The 18,259-nt window shown below is 52.8% G+C and overlaps 1 protein-coding gene across 5 annotated transcripts in view; it reads left to right on the top strand.

Annotated features, from left to right (window-relative positions):
- Positions 1-18,259, top strand: part of ADCK1 (aarF domain containing kinase 1) — a 122,524-nt gene that overhangs the window by 67,181 nt on the left and 37,084 nt on the right. For all 5 annotated transcript variants that reach the window (XM_059182682.1, XM_059182686.1, XM_059182684.1 and 2 more), the window contains one exon: positions 12,813-12,971. In XM_059182682.1, the coding sequence (XP_059038665.1) occupies positions 12,813-12,971 (159 nt within the window). The remainder of the gene's footprint in view (positions 1-12,812; positions 12,972-18,259) is intronic.

Here is an 18,259-nt window from a genome sequence, read left to right as displayed (position 1 = left end):
TGCTGATTATGAATAGGCCAGCTGTGCCTGCTTCTTTATTCATGGGGCTGGAGGAGCCGGCCCGTGTCCCAGGCTGGGTTCCCGTGGTGGTTTCCGCTGGGGGAGGCCCTGCTCTGTGGCCCGGCCTGTGCCACTTTGGTGGTGTCTCCTTGTTTGTGCGCCTGTGTCACCGGGAAGGGTAAGCCAACGCTGGGTGGGGAGCCAGACTTGGGGTGTGTGTGTGTGTGTGTGTATGTGTGTGTGTAGGGAGGCTGGTGTGGGCTGGGGCACTGTCATAGGAGTACAGAATGGAAAGTTAAGAGTTACAGAATCATAGAATTAGGAAGGCTCCCAGGGACCAAGGACTCTAACACCTCCCTTTACCAAGTGAGGAATTTAGACCCAGAGAAACGGAAGCAACTTCCCTAAGGTCACGGGGCTGGTAATGGCAGAGGTGGGACGCGAACCCTAGTTCCCTCACTCAGAATGCAGAACTTGGCCACTTTAGTTGAGTCACTGACTTGCCCCACAACTCTGACTCCTGGGCAGCTTTGGTTTAGGGACAGAAAGAGCTAGAGACAGCTCAACAAGAGGTCAGGACGAGATGAGAGAGTCATCTGTGGTTTCAGCTACAGCTCTCAGGTGCTCTCGGAATCCACAGTAGGGTCATAGAGAGGGGGGATTTGGGGTCTTCTGGAGAAGGCAAAACCTGAGCAGGACTTGAGTGCTGTCAAAAGGAGAACAAGCTGAAGGGCCTAGAGAGGGCATCTTGGACAGGAGGAATGGCCTGAGCTGAGGACGTGGTCTCTGGTGGGCATCACCTCGGGCGCAGGTTGGGGGCTGTGCCTGACCCTGGAGAGACTGGAGGGGGCCTGTGCTGCCTGGGCCCAGGGATGGGTCTGGGAACATGGGGCCCTGGGCCAGGTGAGGGCAGGGGCTCAACTTGAACGGCTTGGCTGTCCCGCAGGTGTGATTTTGGACCCTTTACATCTTGTCCTATTGGACATCACGAGTCATTTGTCTGTTTATTTATTGGCTCAGCCCATGTTTGTTGGACTTCGGTCATGTGCGTGCCAGGGGTTATGTAGCTGGACAAGCTGCCACCGCAGTCTTTGATCGAATTGTAGGGGAATGGCAGGATGTTACACAAGTGACCAGAAGAATAAAAATGTAAAAACACCCATGATAAATGCCACAAGGGAAAAGTAGAGGGTGCTCTGCGTTTAGAAGGCTGGAGGGGGGGTTCTTTCTGAGGGCTAAGTGGTGATTAAACTGAGACCAGGAAGGGTTAGGAGAAGGAGGCAGAGGGAACAGAATGCAGAGGCCTCAGGTGGGAAAGAGCATGGATCCATCTGGGGACAGAAGGGAGTGGTGGTAGCAGGTAGAGAGATGCTGGAAGATGCAGCTGGAGATGTGCATTGGGCTCACCCGGGGGCCCAAGTTCAGCAGCCAGTGTTGGGCTCTCTGGAGAGAGTGGCACCATCCACAGTGGCCTGCACGGGGACCAGGGCTGGGACCTGGAGACAGTTACCAGGCACTTGTGTTCATCTGGACAAGTGGGAGGGTCTGTGGGGGAGGGAAGGGCAGGGAACACTTGGCTCCCAGGACGCTGGCATGATCAGTGAGGGTCCCCCGAGAATAGACATGGTGCTGAGGGGGCTGGTGGGGCTGCATGAGCTGCTCACTCCACTGGCAGTTTGGGGAATGCTTTTTCTTTTCTTTTCTTTTCTTTTTTTAAAGATTTTATTTATTTATTTATTTGACAGAGAGAGATCACAAGTAGGCAGAGAGGCAGGCAGAGAGAGAGAGAGAGAGGAGGAAGCAGGCTCCCTGCCGAGCAGAGAGCCCGATGCGGGACTCGATCCCAGGACCCTGAGATCATGACCTGAGCAGAAGGCAGCGGCCCAACCCACTGAGCCACCCAGGCGCCCCGGGAATGCTTTTTCTGAGGGGCTGGGCTTTGCCCAGTGGACCCCTTTCTCTTTAGAGTCAGTGGTCAGAGAGATGGAGAGTCTATGTGGGACTGAGCAGTTTGGGGTTTGGCATTGAGAGGCTGAGTCTGGCATTGGGTTCCTGGTTTCCAGACATTAAAAAAAAAAAAGTCCTCAGCACCCTGATCTAAGGAGAGTTCTGAGAGAGAGAGAGAGAGAGAGAGAGAGAGAGTATGATTGTCCCCACAGCCAGGCTTATAGGGGAGGCTGTTCCTCCCATAGCTGGAGCACCTCCTGCAAATGACCATCACAGGACTATGTCTCCCTGGGGACCCTACTGCTCTCCCATCTTTGCTGTGTGAGCCGATGACTGGTGGTTTTGTGTGAGGTCGTAAAGGAAACTGAGCTTCTTGGGAAGAGGCTGGTTTTAGGATTTGACCTGGGGCCTGGGAAGGAATACCGTGTAAGAGGCCGCCGGGGGAGTGGAGGACACCTGCACAGGCGGGACTGGTTCTCGGTCTCATCACCTGGCACGGAACCAGAACTGTGATGTGCCTTCCTGGTGCCGTGGCTTGGGGTTCTCACGTGACCCATGTTTGCACACTGTGCGTGCAGCCCCTGTCCGCTCCCCAGCCCTCTAGCCTCAACATTGCCCTGGGAAATGCAGCGAAAGAATGAAACAGACCCATCCTGAGAGTGATACGCTCGTGCTCCGCATCAGCGGTCAGCAGGCTTCTTCCTCGTGGAGGCCTGGGTTCGGGTCCTAGCCCTGCTGTGACAAAGAGCACGGCTTTAGTGGCCTCAGACAAGAGAGTTATAATCTTCCTGTTCTGTGGGCCAGAAAACCTCAAATTCCAGGGTTGGCTGGGCTGCATTCCTTCCAGCAGCTCTCGGGGAGAGTCTCTTGCCTTGTCCGGCTTCTGGAGGCTGCCCGCGTTCCTCCGCGTGTGGCCCTGTCCTCCTCGTCCCAGCCAGCCTCGTGGCGTCTTTCAGTCTCTCTCTCTCTCATTCTTTCACCTTGCCTCCCTCTGTCATACTTGCTGCTCCCATTCTGACCCTCCTGTCTCCCTCTTACAAGGACCGGGTGATTCCCTTGGGCCAGATAGTCCTCCAGGCTGCTCTCCCCCTCTGGGTCGCCTTTGAGGACTGGGACATAGACATCTTTGGGGGGCCATCTCTCTACCCACCATTGGGCCAGCTGGTAAATATTTGAGGTTTTTTGGGCCAACCAGTCACTGTCACAGCTGCTTACCTCTGCTGTGCCAACGTGGGAGAAGCCACAGACGTGTGATGAATGGGTGGGTTGTGTCTCAGTGAAAGTTCATTCAGGGACACTGACGTTGAACTTCATGTAGTATTCATGTATCAGAAAATACTGTTCTTTTGGGTTTTTTCCAAACATTTAAAATGTCAAAAAAGTATTCTTAGCTGGTGGGCTGTATACAAAAACAGGCATGGGCCTGGTTTTGGCCCAAGGGCCATCGCTTGCTGCCCTCTGCTCTAGATGCCTAATACCCTTTAACACTTAGGAAAACACCCTTGCAAAATGAGTGTTGTTATCATCACTCCCATCTTGCAGAAGTTAATGGACCTAAGCCGCACGGCTGCCTGTCGGCAGGTAGGGCTGCTCACACCAGAGCTGGTGTTCTTTACCCCCCCTCGCTTTGCCAGGTCAGCCAGGCGTGCATGTAATGACCTCAGAATTTAGACTTTCTCTTCCCTGTAGATCCTGAAGGTCTGGGTTTGCCCCCTTTAAAAATCTCTGGGCGCTGCTTCTGTTACATGCAAAGCGAATCTGGAAAACTTCTTACTTGGGTGTTCTAGGAAGATCGCCAGGGCTTTGGTACCTGAGCCCTCGGATTTGGGGCTCCAGGGCATAGGAACATAGCTTAGGCTCATTTGCCGTGTGACATTTTGCCACCTGTCCCAAGGCTAGGGAAGTCTATCCTGACAGGAAATGGTGCCGCCGTAAGCAAGGGCGCCTTCTGAGACGTGTGTGCGCCACTGTGGCCAGGCTTCCCCCCCACCCCCACAGCCCCGCCATGGGCACGAGCTGCGGGTGAGGACTCCTCCCCCAGGGGGAGATCTGGAGGGCCCAACTCAGCCTGGATTCTGGGGTGGGAGTTGTTGGCCATCTTCTTTCTGGCTCTCACTTCCCTGTGTCTTGTTCCCCTTGCGTATGGTTTCCACAAGCCCTTCCCGCTGCCTAGATGTCTCCTCCTTCCTTCATCTGGTTCACTGCCTCTTCAGATCTCAGTTCTTTGTCACCTCCTCCAAGAAGTGCTCCCTGACCAGGTTTAATCCTCTGAACACAGGCTCTTACGGTATCAGCTACTTCTCCCTTCATATCATGTATCAAAGTTGGCCATTTACCTTTTCCTTTGATTACTTGATTAATGCCTGTCTTGCCACTGGACTTCAATTTCCAGTGGTGACTCCAGAGCGGGGGTAGCTGAACCTGATTTGGACCCAGGCCCCACTGAGGCCCTGGTGACTAGCACAGTGCCTTGCTTATATTAGTCACGTAAGCACTGTATGGATGAATAAACGAGTGGCATTTAGCGAACGTGCTCTTCTCTACAAAGTGGAGGCTGTTGTATCTCCTCTGTCCAACCTCAAGAAGGCTGAGAGCACTTAGGAGCACTTTGAGGGCGACAAACAGTATGCAGCTGTAAGAAAGTATGTTCGATTGAGCATTTAGTCTCTGTTGAGCAAAGATGTCCTGACATCCCTTATACCAAACCAAACTCAAGTTCAAGGAAGAGGTACTAAGTTCTCACCTAGGTAGGTTGCCATAGAGAGGGGACGGAGCTCCTGGCCCCACCTGTCTCTCACTCATGTGCTGGGGGGTAAGCACTGGCTCTCAGGCACCCCATGGTTCCAAGGATGGCTCACTGCTTCTACACGGTGATCACCTCACAGATAACCTACGTAGGCCAGGTCCTGGCTTGTGAGGCATCCTGGCTTCATACTGCACCTCATTCCGCACAATTTCTTCTATCCCGGAGATCTCTGTCACAGGCAGAGACAGAGACACGTCACCCAGGGAGGCTGTACAAGTTATTAAGATGGGGATGTTGAAAGATTAGATTTATGACAGCCAACGGTGGATTATGAAGAATAATTTATCAAATGTCAGTGCCTGCAGCCTACAATTTACAGAAGGTTTGCTTAAGCTGAGGAGATCTGATTGGATTGCCTCCACCCCCACCTCTAATGAGTGACAGATCTAATGGATGGCTTCCCAGGCTGGCCAACCACACTGGGTGTTTATCTGCTTTTTATTAATCATTATTATCACAACATTTCCATAGAGTCCTTCCAACTGCAAGTCTCGAAGTGCCCAGCACCCGCCAGGTTCCCTCAGCTACCCTGAAGGAACTGTAGCCACCTCTGGGAAGTGCGTTCACTCCTCCGAATCATCTGGACGGCCCAACGTCCTCTCACCAGGAAGAGGTTAGGGAAAATTGAACCTCACTCATTCACTAAGAAATACTTACTGAGTACCAGTGATGTGCCAGGGGCCTTGCATACAGTGCTGAGCAAAAATGGAAAAAGTCTGTCATTTAGAAGGGAAAAGGGAGATCCAGCAAATATAAGTCAGGGCAGAGTGCAGCTGTGTTCCTTGCTCTCCAGAAGAGCACCCTGAATTCTGAGGACATACACGTATTACCTCCTCCTCCTGAGGAGGTAATCGTTGCTCTGTGATTTGAAGGGGGAGATGGAGCAGGATCAGACTCGGTGGCTTGGGTTAAGGATTTTGGCTCTGGTAGGCTGAGTGGTTTAAAAAGTGGTTTAAACGGAGAGAAATGACATGACCAGTTTATGTTTGGAAGACTCACTTTAGCTACCTGTGGAGGATAGATTGGAGGAGAAAGGAATACGGTGGCTTTTACTCAAGGACAGAATAGAACTGAGAGCCTAGAATTGCTGGCTCTTCGTCCAGTGCTCTTTTTATTATACCACTCTGTCCTCTTTATGGAGGCATTAAATGGGCATCCAGTATTCCTGCCAGAATTATCAGGGCTCTTTCATAGGCCATATTCTAGACACTTCATGTGTGTTATTTAATATGATGACTCTGTGAGGTAGGGATTAGAATTCCCATTTTATAGATGAGGAAGCTGAGGCACAGATGGGTCATCGTCTTGGTAACTGACCAAGCCAGCACAGCATGGAGCCAAAATCTGAGCCTGGGAAATCTGACCCAGACCTGGCACTGGAATTACCATGCCCTATTTCTCAGGTCCTACTGTGCTGGCCAGCTGGTGGGCATTCTCAGGGAATACACCCACGGCTTTGGGGTGTGACTGCTCCTGGCTTCTTGCTTCTCTGCCAGTCGCAGGTCACTGTCCTGTGGGAGGAGGGACACTCAGTCTGAACCGTGATGCCCTTGACAGAGCCAGGCGCGTGATTATCCTGTACCTAGAGGCTCTTAGCACATTGGTAACAGCTGAGGCTTATGCCAGCCTCCTCGTGCAAATTTAGAGAGCGGCACTATTTTATAATTTCTGTGGTTGACCCTTGTCAAGAAAGGCCTCAGGTTCTGCTGCTGGCCCTTCGTTCTTTCTTCCCAGCTAGGCAATAGCAATAGCTAGTGGCTCTGCAGAACGAATAGTTTGATCTTCCAGAACCCCAGAGAGAACACAGATTCTATGGAAGACAGGGACTCTGTTAATTAATAATTATTCTCATTATTATCTGTATTATAATAAATTGCTCTGTGTGGGAAACCGGAGGTGGGGTAGTCCCACCTTGAGGCAGGGCACCTGTTGAGTGGGGACAAAGAGACACTTGGGTGCCTTGGCTCCCCCACCCCCCACGACTTCCCAGGGTCTACATCATGATATGGGAGGTCTCTTCTTCTGATCTTGCCAGAAAGTCCCACCAGGGTTGGGTGAATTGGCACTGGGTTGGGGGGGCACTGTCGCCAGCAGGCCCTGTTAAAATGCAAGTATGTTTTCTAGAGGCGGTTACCTTATTTTCTGGATGGCGGTCTCCTCATGGCCAGAGATGATGTCTGTGTTGTTGGCCCATGTACCCAGCATGGTTTCTGTCATGTGGCAGGCCTGCAGGTACGTGTTTGCTGACTGGACTTGAGCTACGGAGTGGCAGATCGGTTTCATTTCCTGTATTAACTCTGGGCAGTTGGTAGTGGCAGCCCAGAGCACTGTGTGGGGAGAGATGCTGAGGTAGCATCTGGGCCCACAGCAGAAACAAATGCTGTGATCAATTAGTGATGTCTGGCATGGGTGTGCGTGGGGTGTAGTAGTTAGCTGTTGCTGCAGAGCAGATTACCTGCAAACAATAAGCACTTGACACAGTACAGTTTCTGTGGGCCAGGAATGTGGGCATGCCTTCCTGGGTGGTTCTGGCTCCGTCTCTGTGAGGGTGGAGTCAAGCTCCGGGCAGGGGGCTGCAGTCATTCGAAGGCCTGAGTGGGGGAGGAGACTCTGCCTCCAAGATGATTCACTGTGGGCAGAAGGCCTTGCTTCCTCATCCCTGGACCTCTCCGTGCACTGCTTGAGTGTCCTATTGGCATGGCGGCTCACTGCTGCGGGAGTGCGCTCTCCGGGAGAGGACAGGAAGGTGTCACAGTGACGTCTCGGAAGGCATGCCCTAACTTCCTCTTTGTGCTGCGGTCATGGCTCTAGCTCACACTCAGGTGGGCAGTGGGCTGCACCTCACAAAGGGAGGGGTATGTAAGCACCTGTGGATATATTTTAAAGCGGCTGCAGGAGGGATGAGAGGGCATGGGTCACCTAGTTGCTGTCAGTGTCAGGTGTTTCTTAGAAGGAGCAGGAATGACCCTGAACAGGTGGGATGCAAAACCAGGCATGTTTAAGTGGAAGGAGCAGGAATTGCAGCTAAGTGAGATAGCAGCTGGCGAGGTGACGGTGAGATGGAGGGGTGCCAGCGGCAGGTCCCTGCAAAACGGTGCTGGGAGGAAGGGTTGGATTTCCAGCAGAGGCATATGGGAAGTGATGGTGGGTTTTCTGCTCAAGGCAGGCAGTCCGGACTTTGCAGAGTCCTAGGAGGCTGGAGCAATCTTATCAGCTTCAGGCTGGGGGTGGGGAGTGGGGCAGGTTCACTCCAGCTACTCCATTAATACGGGGACTTGTCGCTCTCCCCGTCAGACTGTGGTGGATGGCTGAAGGCCCCCCTCCCCCGCCCCCGCCAGCCAGGCGTGGGGACAGGGGCATCTCTAGACCTCAAGAGCCAGGTGTTGTTTGCTGCTGATGCCATGTTAACCTGCCCCAGGTGCCCTGGGCTGTCTTCCCAGCTCCTAAGTGGGAACTGCCTGGCCTTGGCAGCTAGGCCTGGACTTGCCTGTTTTGAGGCAAGCTCCTATCTGTTCATCTGCAGCCATCCAGTTCTGGGTTTGTCAGATTTGTTGGCATCATCTTATGTCAAGGATATTTGAGGGAGTATATCCAGAAGATATATCCAGAGTATATCCAGAAGTCTGATGTGCATTACTCTGGGGACAGCGGGATGGAATATTTGAAATTGGGCCATCTTGGAAAATCCAGGACATCTCTCTTCCTGGGGCTGGTGAGGGGCCTGAGGCTGGCTGGCGGATGGAGAGACTTAGTGAAACTCCTTCCAAGAGTCATATTATGGCTTTTACAGAAGATCCTGACTTCCCATTACATTATTTTGGGTGAAACGAGGACCCTGGCCAGTGCTTGGCTGCCCAGTGTGGCCTTTTGGAAACATTGACCAGAAAACTGGCTTTGTGGGAAGCTGTAGAGCTAATTTTCTGGAGCTTCTTCCTCTTGGCCCTGTATCTGGCTCTAAAATCACGTGGTCTAGGTTTCCTGGGCCCCAGCTGATGCCAGCCTGCTGGTCTTAACCTGAGCTGTGGGGTGTGTGTGTGTGTGTGACACATTTCTTCTTGCCCTCCTGATGTTTTCTGCTCATAAAAAAACAAACACCACCTCCCACTTTTACACACATGCGCGTGCGTGCGCACACACACACGCAAACATAGACACACCCTGAAAAACCAGACCATACAGAGCTAGAGAAACTTTTTTCCTGATTATTTTTCCTTTTCTAGACAGGGACATCGATATATTTGAATCATGGGCCGACAGTAATTAAAAAGCACATAACCAGTCATTTTAAAATGCAGCTGTTTTACTTAATTGATTTTGTCGCCAGACCCAGAGGAAAAAAAGAGGAACGGGGGAAAGACAGGCTTAGAAGGGGAGACAGGTTTCTGCGAGCGACTGGAGGCAGCCGAGGGCCCTGCTTGAATCTAATTGCTGCCCGTGCTGCAGTTGGTTTCTGCTAATGGCTTTCTGCTCAGAGGGCTGGGGGTTGGGGCCCGAGGGGAGGGGCGGCGTTGGTGTCAGCTGCACGGGGGGGGGGTATAATTCTGCTTTCGGGACAGGGTCTATTTTTCCTTACTATCTATCAGCGTAAAGTACTTCCACTGAGCACTTTGAATCAAGGTTCCATTTAGAGATACTTTATTCATATTTAATTACAGGCTGCAGCACCAATCTTTAATTACCTTTTTTATAAGCCAGCTAGGAACATTCACTAGCAATCAATTATTTGTGTGTGTGTGTGTGTGTGTGTGTGTGTGTGTGTGTGTGTGTAAGCACAGGAGGGTGTGGGGGTGTGACTTGCTTCCTGATAGAGGGGAAAGGATGGCTGCAGGGGCCCTGGGGAGGTGGTGGATGGGCAGGGGTGGGGTGGGGAATCTGCCCAAGAGGTTCCCTGTGCAGATTGGGTGGTGCATTTCCCATGCCTCTCTTTGCTGCCACTGGTCAAGCTGGGATTAGCTGGCAGGTCCTCACAGCTGGGGCCTCTTTCAGGGTGCTGTGTTGGCACCTGGGCTGAGCTCCAGACCCCCTGCCTGCTCTGGTGGAGACAGGGAATGGTGGGAGGCCCCCTTCTCAGTCCCCGGGGATATGGCAGACCGGGCTTCCTCTTACCCAGGAGATGGGGAAATGCTTGCCTCAGCCCTTTCCTTCCTTCACCTCTCCCTGGAGTGCTCCTGGCAGCTGTTCTTGCCACACAGCCCTAGTGATGCCATGTCACTCTTCAGTTGCAATGACTCTGCAACGTTCCTGCAATGACACTGGTTTGAAGCCTGGCTGTCCTTCTTAGGAAACGAGCCAGTGTTCCCAGGGAGCCACGTGGAGGCTTGGGGTGAGGAGTAGAGTCAAGTGACCCCCCAAGTCCTTTTGCAGTGGGCAGAGGGGGCCATTCCAGCTGTCTGGGAAGGTCTGAGTTTGCAGATCTGCTCCAGAAAGCATTCTCCTTGGTGCTCCTTCAGGAACAACCAGAGGGTTTCTAAAGGCAGTTCTTGCTCATTTCATTACGTAATGGCTTGGAATGTTGCTGAAGTCTACCTCCCTTCTATTCCTGGATCCCTGTCCCAGCAGGAGGGCACTGAGGGGAGGGGCAAGGGGAGGGAAAGGAACTCACACTTATTGAGCCTCTTGGGGGTGCCTGGCACCATGCCTATGTTTCTTTCGTCTAACCCAGATGGGGCCTGAGAACTCTCAGTCAGAGCCCCTTCATCCTTGTGTGACAGAAAACAACTCAAACTGACTTAAGCAAAAAAGGGAAGTATAGGGTGCGTCTTCAGGCATGGCTAGATCAAGGGGCCCAACCTTGCTGACCAGATTTTCTCTATCTCTTGGCTCTGCTTTCCTCTTTGTTGCTACCCTGGGATTCCTAGTAGCTCTAGACTTCAACTTTTACCTTCAAGTTCAGCAGAGAGAAAGAATCTTTTCTCCCACAATTCAAACAAAAGTGAAACAGTTGAGTCTGATTAGATCAGTTGGGTGGCATGTACATCTCTGAACCCATCAGTGTGACCCAGGGTATTCAAGTTTCTGATTGGCCAGGCTGGGGTCTCACACCCACTCTGGTGTAATGGGTAGAGTCCACCTGGGTAAATCCCACACAGGACATGTGCTTTTACATTGGGGGCCTTTAGACTAGGAAGGGTGTGGGAGCCGGAAAGTCCATCCTTGAAAAGGAAGAAAGAGTTGATTCAGTTCCTCTCCAAGGGATTCAGTCTTTCAACAGATATGTACTTGCCACAAGGTAGTTCCGGTGCTATTCTTTTTTTTTTTTTTTAAGATTTTATTTATTAGTGTGTATGAGCAGGGAGAGCACCAGAGGTAGAAGCAGACTCCCCACTGAGCAAGAAGCCCGGCTCGGGGCTGGATCCCAGGACCTTGGGATCATGACCGAAGCCGAAGGCAGATGCTTAACTGACTGAGCCACCCGGGTGCCCCTCTGGTGCTATTCTAAGCGCAGGGAATTCAGCAGCTAGTAAGACAGACCAAAAATCTCTGCCCACCTGACGGTGATGTTCTAATGGGATCTACAGGGATGGTGGTTCTTTTGTTCTCCCAAGCCAAGCCCAAGTCCAGGATAAAGGGAGAGACCTAGGATGATTGATGTGGGGACAATCTGGTCCTCGGGGAACCTCGAACTCAGGAGGGAAGGAAAAAGACAAGTGTGTGGTTGGGGAAGGGTGGGAAGAAGTAGGCATGGGGAGGGGCCCAAATAAAAACCCAGTGAAGAAGAAGGAGGCCGGGGAAGCCAATCCGTACCCATCTCCCGAGACAGAGAAGTGTGGGCCCCTCCCGTGTGGCCTGGACCTTTGGCTTCTGAAGGATGTTGATAAATGGGATGGAGTGTAGTGAAAGCTACGAAAATGATGACAGGGCTGGAGGGAGTGATTTATGAGGGAGATTAGCAAGGTGTCGGCGCAGCCTCGTAAGCAGAGCAATGGGATGGTGGCCGAGGGTCGTCTGACGGCTGAAGTCCAAGGAGAGGAGGGGGCCTCAGGGCAGGAGAGGGTGTCTGATGCAGAAGGGGCCTGGGGGAGGCAGGGGCATGGATGGATGGGCCTCAGGGTGAGAGCCTGGGGGACGGGAGAAGGAGGACCACGGGACTAATCCTGTGTGGACACATTCATGTGTGTGTGAGAGAGAGAGAGAGAGAGAGAGAGAGAGAGAAGGAGAGAGAATATGTCTGGACCTTCTAGGATTGGAAAGCTGTATAGGGATTTCAAAAAGTGGGGGGAGGGTCAGAATTTCAGCCTTGGACATTTTTACAAAAGGCTTTGGGTTTTTTTTTTTTTTCCCATCTGGTAAAATATTACCACCTGGACCGTGTAGGTGCGATCCCTCAAGTCACAAAGACTTTTTTCCCTTCAGGAAAATTTGGTTTGGCATTTTTAAAAGGGAAGGAGGGAAGGAAGAAAGGAAGAGAAGACAGAAGAGAAAGGAGCAATACATATTCCATTTTGTAGAGGAAGGGCGAGGGGTCTGCCCAAGGCCACCTTTGGGTGACATTGCAGGTGGGGACCAAAAGCGAGGCTGGGGTGTGTAGCCCTAGGGTCTCTGCCAGTTGGCCAGGCTGAGGGTGGGTTTGGGGACCTGTGTTGAGCTGCTGTTCAGGCAGGAACAAGAGGTGGCTACTGCATTTGGAACCTCCAAACTGGGGTCCCTTGAGCTCTTCCATGTTAGTGGATTGGAGTATCTGATCCCTGTATTGGGTTGTCTGGGGCCGGGGTTCTTTTAACTCTTGATTTCGTGTCCCTGCATAACAGCCCTGGGGTGCAGTGTTGCGTAACTAAATGAGCAGATGGTCCTCAGTTCTGAACGTTCTGGACAACACTTCTTTGGCCTTGAATGGAGGTGCTCAGGGCACCCATGCATGCGTATATGGACACCCCTCCGCATGTGTTTTCTCTCTCGCTCCCTCCGTATGCCTGCTGTGAATCTCCATGGCAGCAAAGAGCCCGCACAAGGCATTGGGTTGGCGTACAACTGGTAGAGCAGAAAATCTATTGGCCTGGCCTGTCCCCTCTCACTGAACTGAGTCATCTTAATTGCTCTGTCCTCTCTCCACTCTTGACAGATCCATGATTTGTTTGTGAGCTTTGACGACACCCCCCTGGGGGCCGCCTCCCTGGCCCAGGTCCACAAGGCGGTGCTGCGTGATGGGCGGACCGTGGCCGTGAAGGTCCAGCATCCAAAGGTGCAGTCTCAGAGCTCGAAGGACATTCTCCTGATGGAGGTGAGAGCCTGCCCCTTCCTTTGTCCTCGCTTTATATTTCTCTGGAAACTAGGTGGCTCCAGGGACACTGGTTCAAGGCAGCTGAGTGGAGTGTGACCCATTGAACAGCAGAGTGGCTGAGGGAAGCTCGAGACCATGATAAAGGAGGTGTCCTGACAATGCTGTGACTGGGGGACCTGTGGCTGGGCACATCAGTTCGTCTTGATTTGTTCCTAGGAACGGTCTGGGGATGGTCTCAGAGCATGACGTGTAGCCGCTGGAGCCAACGAGACCTCAGGTGGATGTTGAAGAAATGAGATGAACCAAAAGTGATTTCCTTGGGGGTAGAAAAGTTACATCTTAATTTGTTAAATTGTAACAAAAGGAAGCAAGTGGAGAACCAAGGGATGTAAAAATGACCAGAAGATCCCATAGAAACATTTACCCAGATTCCATGTTGCTTATCTCCTGTTCTGAGTGAACAAGCTTGTCCACCTAAAAATGTTCCTGGGAGAAACCCAGGTGGAGACTGTATCTCTGGACTTTTCTAATTCTGTCCCCAGAGCAAGGGAGGGTGAGGCGGGTGCTGGTTGGGTGGTGGCCACAGCCTGGCCCCGGGAGGGCGGGCGTTTCACCTTCCAGTGTGTCCCTCCCCTTCTCTGCGGGCTGCCTTCCCCTGTTCTCTTTCCTCACTCTGGACTCATAGTCTGTTTCCTCAGTTCACCCTGACTAAGCTCCGAACATGCATGGAAGGTCACTTTTGCACCAGGTGCTAGGTGGGTCGTGGGGGGAGTGAGGGGGCACCATCTTCATCCCCGGGGGAATTCCCTGTTTAGTGGAAGGGTGTCGGAGGTAGGCCCCTGGCCAGGGCGGCCTCCGCCATTAAAAGATGGCGCCTGGCTAGTTGCCAGGTTAGGATTGCCTCGTGAGACTAAGCGGAACGCCCAAAGAGGAAGTAAACAGCATTGGTTGCTAGTGAAGTTGTTCGTTTAGGTGCACCGCCTGATTTGCTCCCTCCTATACCCTGCTCGCTGATTGGTCATGTAAGTGTATATAAGTGTGTAGACTTGCGGAAATAGAAGAGAGAGAAGATGCATCCGAACCAGGGCGTCTTGTCGTCCTTGCGGGGCGAGGGCGATAGAAGGGCAGGTCTGGACACCAACAGCCACGGTGTGGGGATGTGAGCTCCGCCAAAGGGGTGTCTGCATGGGGCCCTCAGCGCATGGTGCTTCGACTGGTGTGTTGGGGGCGGGGCTTCACGGAGGGGCCTGTGAGATGGCGGGGCAGGGGGAGGATAGCCAGCCTGTGCGGAGGTCCAGTCTCAGAGGAACAGGGTGGGCTTGGAGAAGAATTGAGCTGGTTCAGGTGGTATGGGTGGGAGTGGCTGCAGAGGGGGCTGGGAAGGTAGGCAGGGACCACACAGAGGGCCCTGATCTCCCGGGTCAAGGCACAGAACAGCATACACAGCAAATCCAGATCTTCTGTGGACTCAAGCAGATCTGATTCTCTCCTGTAGCCAGCCGGGAACCATTTGAGAATTTTAAATCAGGGGAATGTCGTGATCAGATGTACATGAGAGACAAAAGTCTGTTGGTTGGCAGTCTGGAGGATGTATAGGAAGGCAGAAAGACTGTAGCCAGGGCGACTAATGGAGGGGCTGCTGCACCGGTCTGAGCCAACAATAATGATGTGACCCAGGCAGTATCGTGGGAGTGAAGGGGAGGCATGAGCCGAGGGGCGGAGTCATCAGGACGTGGTGAGCAGCTTTCCGTGTGGTGGAGGCAAATAATGGTAGGAATGAATGGAAGGAGAGTAAAACAAATTGTAGGTTTCTGGCTTACATGATTGGGTTTAGGTGTCTTTCACCAGTGTATCAGTCGGGGTCCAGTTAGGAAGAAACAAAATCGCGCTACGTATTTCCAGCAAACGGAATTTAAAAGAGAAGATGGGGCTCTCTCGGGATGGAATTGCAGAGAGGCCAGATGGGAGGGTGAGACAGTTACCAACGGCTGGAAGCCACTGCCACCCTCAAGGTGGAGGGACAGGGAGAAGAGGTGGTTCCCTAGGGCTGGCAGCTGGGGTCACCTGGTAGAGCCGGGCCCTGGTGGGGGCGGGGGTCCTTTGGCAGGTGGATCACAGCCTCAGAGCCCCTCACCTGGGAGGCGGGGCTGCAGATGCTGTGTGAGGCAGCTGGTTTCCACCTCCCTCTCTCCGCCAGCTTCCCACCAGTGCTGCCCTTGGGCCAAGGCTAGATGGGAAATGCAGTTCCTTTTGAGAGTGGTGGGGTCAGGGTGCTCCCAGAGCCGGGTGGAGTGGGCCATGGAGCCCCCACGAGAGCTTGGGTACTGCCGTCGGGAGACTGGATTGGGCTTTGCTCTGGCGGTCTCCATTCCGGCTGGAACCACACGTGTGGGATTTAGCAGCAAGGGGACTCACAGTGGGTAGGTGAGTCTGGGGGAGTAGTTGAGGGGCGGGGCAAAGAGTAAAGGAGAGGACAAGGGGAGAGCTGTGCGGAATACTGTCATCGGGGGGAGTACGCCCAGGAAGTTAAACTCCTGGGGGAATGGAGATATGGAGAAGTCACAGCCAGACAGATTGGAGGAGAACCAGTGTTGCTACCTTCCATGGAAACAACTTCAAGAAGAGAGCTAGAAAACAAAGCAGCTTAAAACAACCTGTGTGTGTGTGTGTGTGTGTGTGTGTGTGTGTGTGTGTTTAAGGTTTTATTTATTCTAGAGAGAGAGCCAGAGAGGGAGCAGGAGCAGGAGGAGGGGCAGAGGGAGAGGGAGAAGCAAGCTCCCCACTGAGCAGGGAGTTCAACAGAGGGCTCGATCCCAGAACCCCAGGATCATGACCTGAGCTGAAGGCAGACACTTAACCAACTGAACTACCCAGGTGCCCCCAATAGTTGTGTGTTTTGCTCCTGAATCTGCAGTCTGGGCAGGGCTTGGTACAGAGACTCGTGAATTTCGTGTGGTGCCGCCTGGATGGTCTGATGGAACCGGAGGGTCTACTTCCAGGTGGCTCATTCACGTCCCTGGCAGCTCAGCTGAGGCTGGGGTCAGGGCCTTGGGTCCTTCCAGATAGGCCTCTCTGAAGCTGTTGGGGCTTCCTTGCAGCATGGCAGCTGGGTTCTAAGAGTGAGTGTCCCATGAGAATAAGGCAGAAAGCACATGACCATGGTATGACCCTGCCTTGGCAGGCACATAACACTACTTCTTCCTTACTCTGTTGGCAAGAAGAGTCACAGAGGCTCCTTTAGTTTAAAGGCCGGGGGGCAGGAGGTACTCTCCTTCTTGATGGGGGTGTGACCAGGTTCTAGAAGAGCATCAGAATGGGAGGTATTGTTGCAGCCATTTGGGAAAATACAGTCTGCCAGAATTAACTCCGTGTTGTCAAATGGTAGATAAAATTAACAAAGCTCTGGAAAAGGCCTCTCGGATTTGGTGACTGAGAGTCCTTCAGACGAGCAAGGAGACTGGGTTGAGGGGGTGGGAGTAAACTGAGGCCCCAGGGAATGGAGATGGTTGACATAAGAATACTCAGGTGTCACTCAGGTGATGTCAGGAGGGTCCTGTGTGCTGTTTAGAGCAAAGCTCAGGGTCAGAGGTGGGGACAGGAGCAGGCTGTCCCTGAGGGGGAGGGTGGCCATGGATTGGTTGGGGGGAGGTGCTGGAGATCCAGGAGAGGGAAGTAACTGGCAGGTTTGGTCCTGAGGGTGACTCCAGGGATTGGGCTGTAAGGACCCGGGTGGAAGCATTAGCCTCGGTCAGTCTTTGTTTGGAGCCTGGAGCAAGGTGGTGAGGCTGCATATGAGTGTGGGGGACAGGGAGGATGGCGGAGGGAAAGTGGGCAGCTGAGTTGTAACCAGCCTGATCGCCCTATTTTTTTCGCTGCAGTAGGAGGCAAGACCATCTGCTGAGAATGAGGGGGTAGGAGGTGGCATTGGAGGCCGGGGGTGGGGGTGAAGGTTTGGAATAGCTGCTCCGTGTGACGGGAAAGGGAGCTGACCAGGGCTTGGCAGCGGGGTTCCTGAGTGGCACCAGGCTTCCTTCTGGAAACCCGAGTTTTCTGGAGCACCTGTCAGTAGCTACGCAACAGCCACAGTTGGGAGTGAACTGGGAGTCTCGGAGCGTCCCTGGGTGTCCTCAAACCCAGCAGCCACTCCTGTGTTGGGCAGCAACCTGCCTCTCCCCAGCGGTGCCACCGGGGCCCACTTGGGCTGGAAGAACAGCTGACACCATTTCTCTACGCAGAGACGCGCTGACTCCCTAAGTAGTGGCTGCCGGCAGCTCAATGGCAATGATAGCGCTCGTAAAGATTTGGCGTCTTCCTCCAGGAGATAAGCATCAGACGCTTTCCTTGGGAAGTACGGCCTGGCAGCCGTGTGCAGAGGACAGGGGTCATGCACCGTAGCTGAGGCCGAGGTCACCACCTCCACGTACCGTCAACATTAACAGCAGCACCGCCGGGCTTGGTCTCTGGTGGGAAACATCCTCCTTGGCTCAGCCTTCTCTGTAAACGAAGAGGAGCCTAACTGGGAAGCTCATCTCATTTCATATTTGAAATGAGTCTTATAATTTTGTTCCTGAGTGCTAACCCAGAATAGTACCCCAGAAAGATTCTCATGTGTGTTAGCAGGAGAAGGGTGATTTCGGCGGGGGGGAGGGGGGGCATAAGGCCACCCTAGCCACCGGCAGCTTGAGAACAGGGTGAGGAAAAGCATAGCTTTCTGGTGCTTCTCTTTATGACCACTGCAGGTGCTTTCTGTCCTCATGCCTCTCTCCCACTGCCCACTGTTGTCCCTCTCTCTCCTCCAACTGTGCGATGCCTCCCAGCATCGTCTTGAGAGGAAGATGATCTGACTAGAGTGATTCCTACTAAGGAGAGAGTGACTAATAGGGGGTAACCTTTGACTGTTTGCAGTTGAAGAGGTGAGCTGCTTAAATCCACATACATACCTGCTGTAAAGTCAGGTGTGGGAGTGAGGGTTTTGAGAGTGAGAAAGTAGGGGACTGCTACAGGTTATATCCATTAAGATGGTATAGGCTGCAAGTACCAGAAAAATCCAACTAAAAGTGGTGTAAATAATAGTAACTTCTATTATGTCACATTTCCAGACATCTAGAAGTAGTGTTGGCTGTTCCAAGGTTGACTGATCCAGCACTTCAGTATGGTTTTTAAGAACCCAGTTTCCTTTTGTCTTCTAGTCTGGTTTGTTCTGCTCAAGTAGTGCTCCTCACGGTCCCAAAACAGCTGCAGCAGTTCCTGCTGTTACAAGTAGACAACATCTAGTGCCAAAGAGGGCC

Source organism: Mustela lutreola, chromosome 7 (genome assembly GCF_030435805.1).
Source record: "Mustela lutreola isolate mMusLut2 chromosome 7, mMusLut2.pri, whole genome shotgun sequence".
NCBI lineage: Eukaryota > Metazoa > Chordata > Mammalia > Carnivora > Mustelidae > Mustela > Mustela lutreola.
This window is presented reverse-complemented; position numbering and strand designations above follow the sequence as displayed.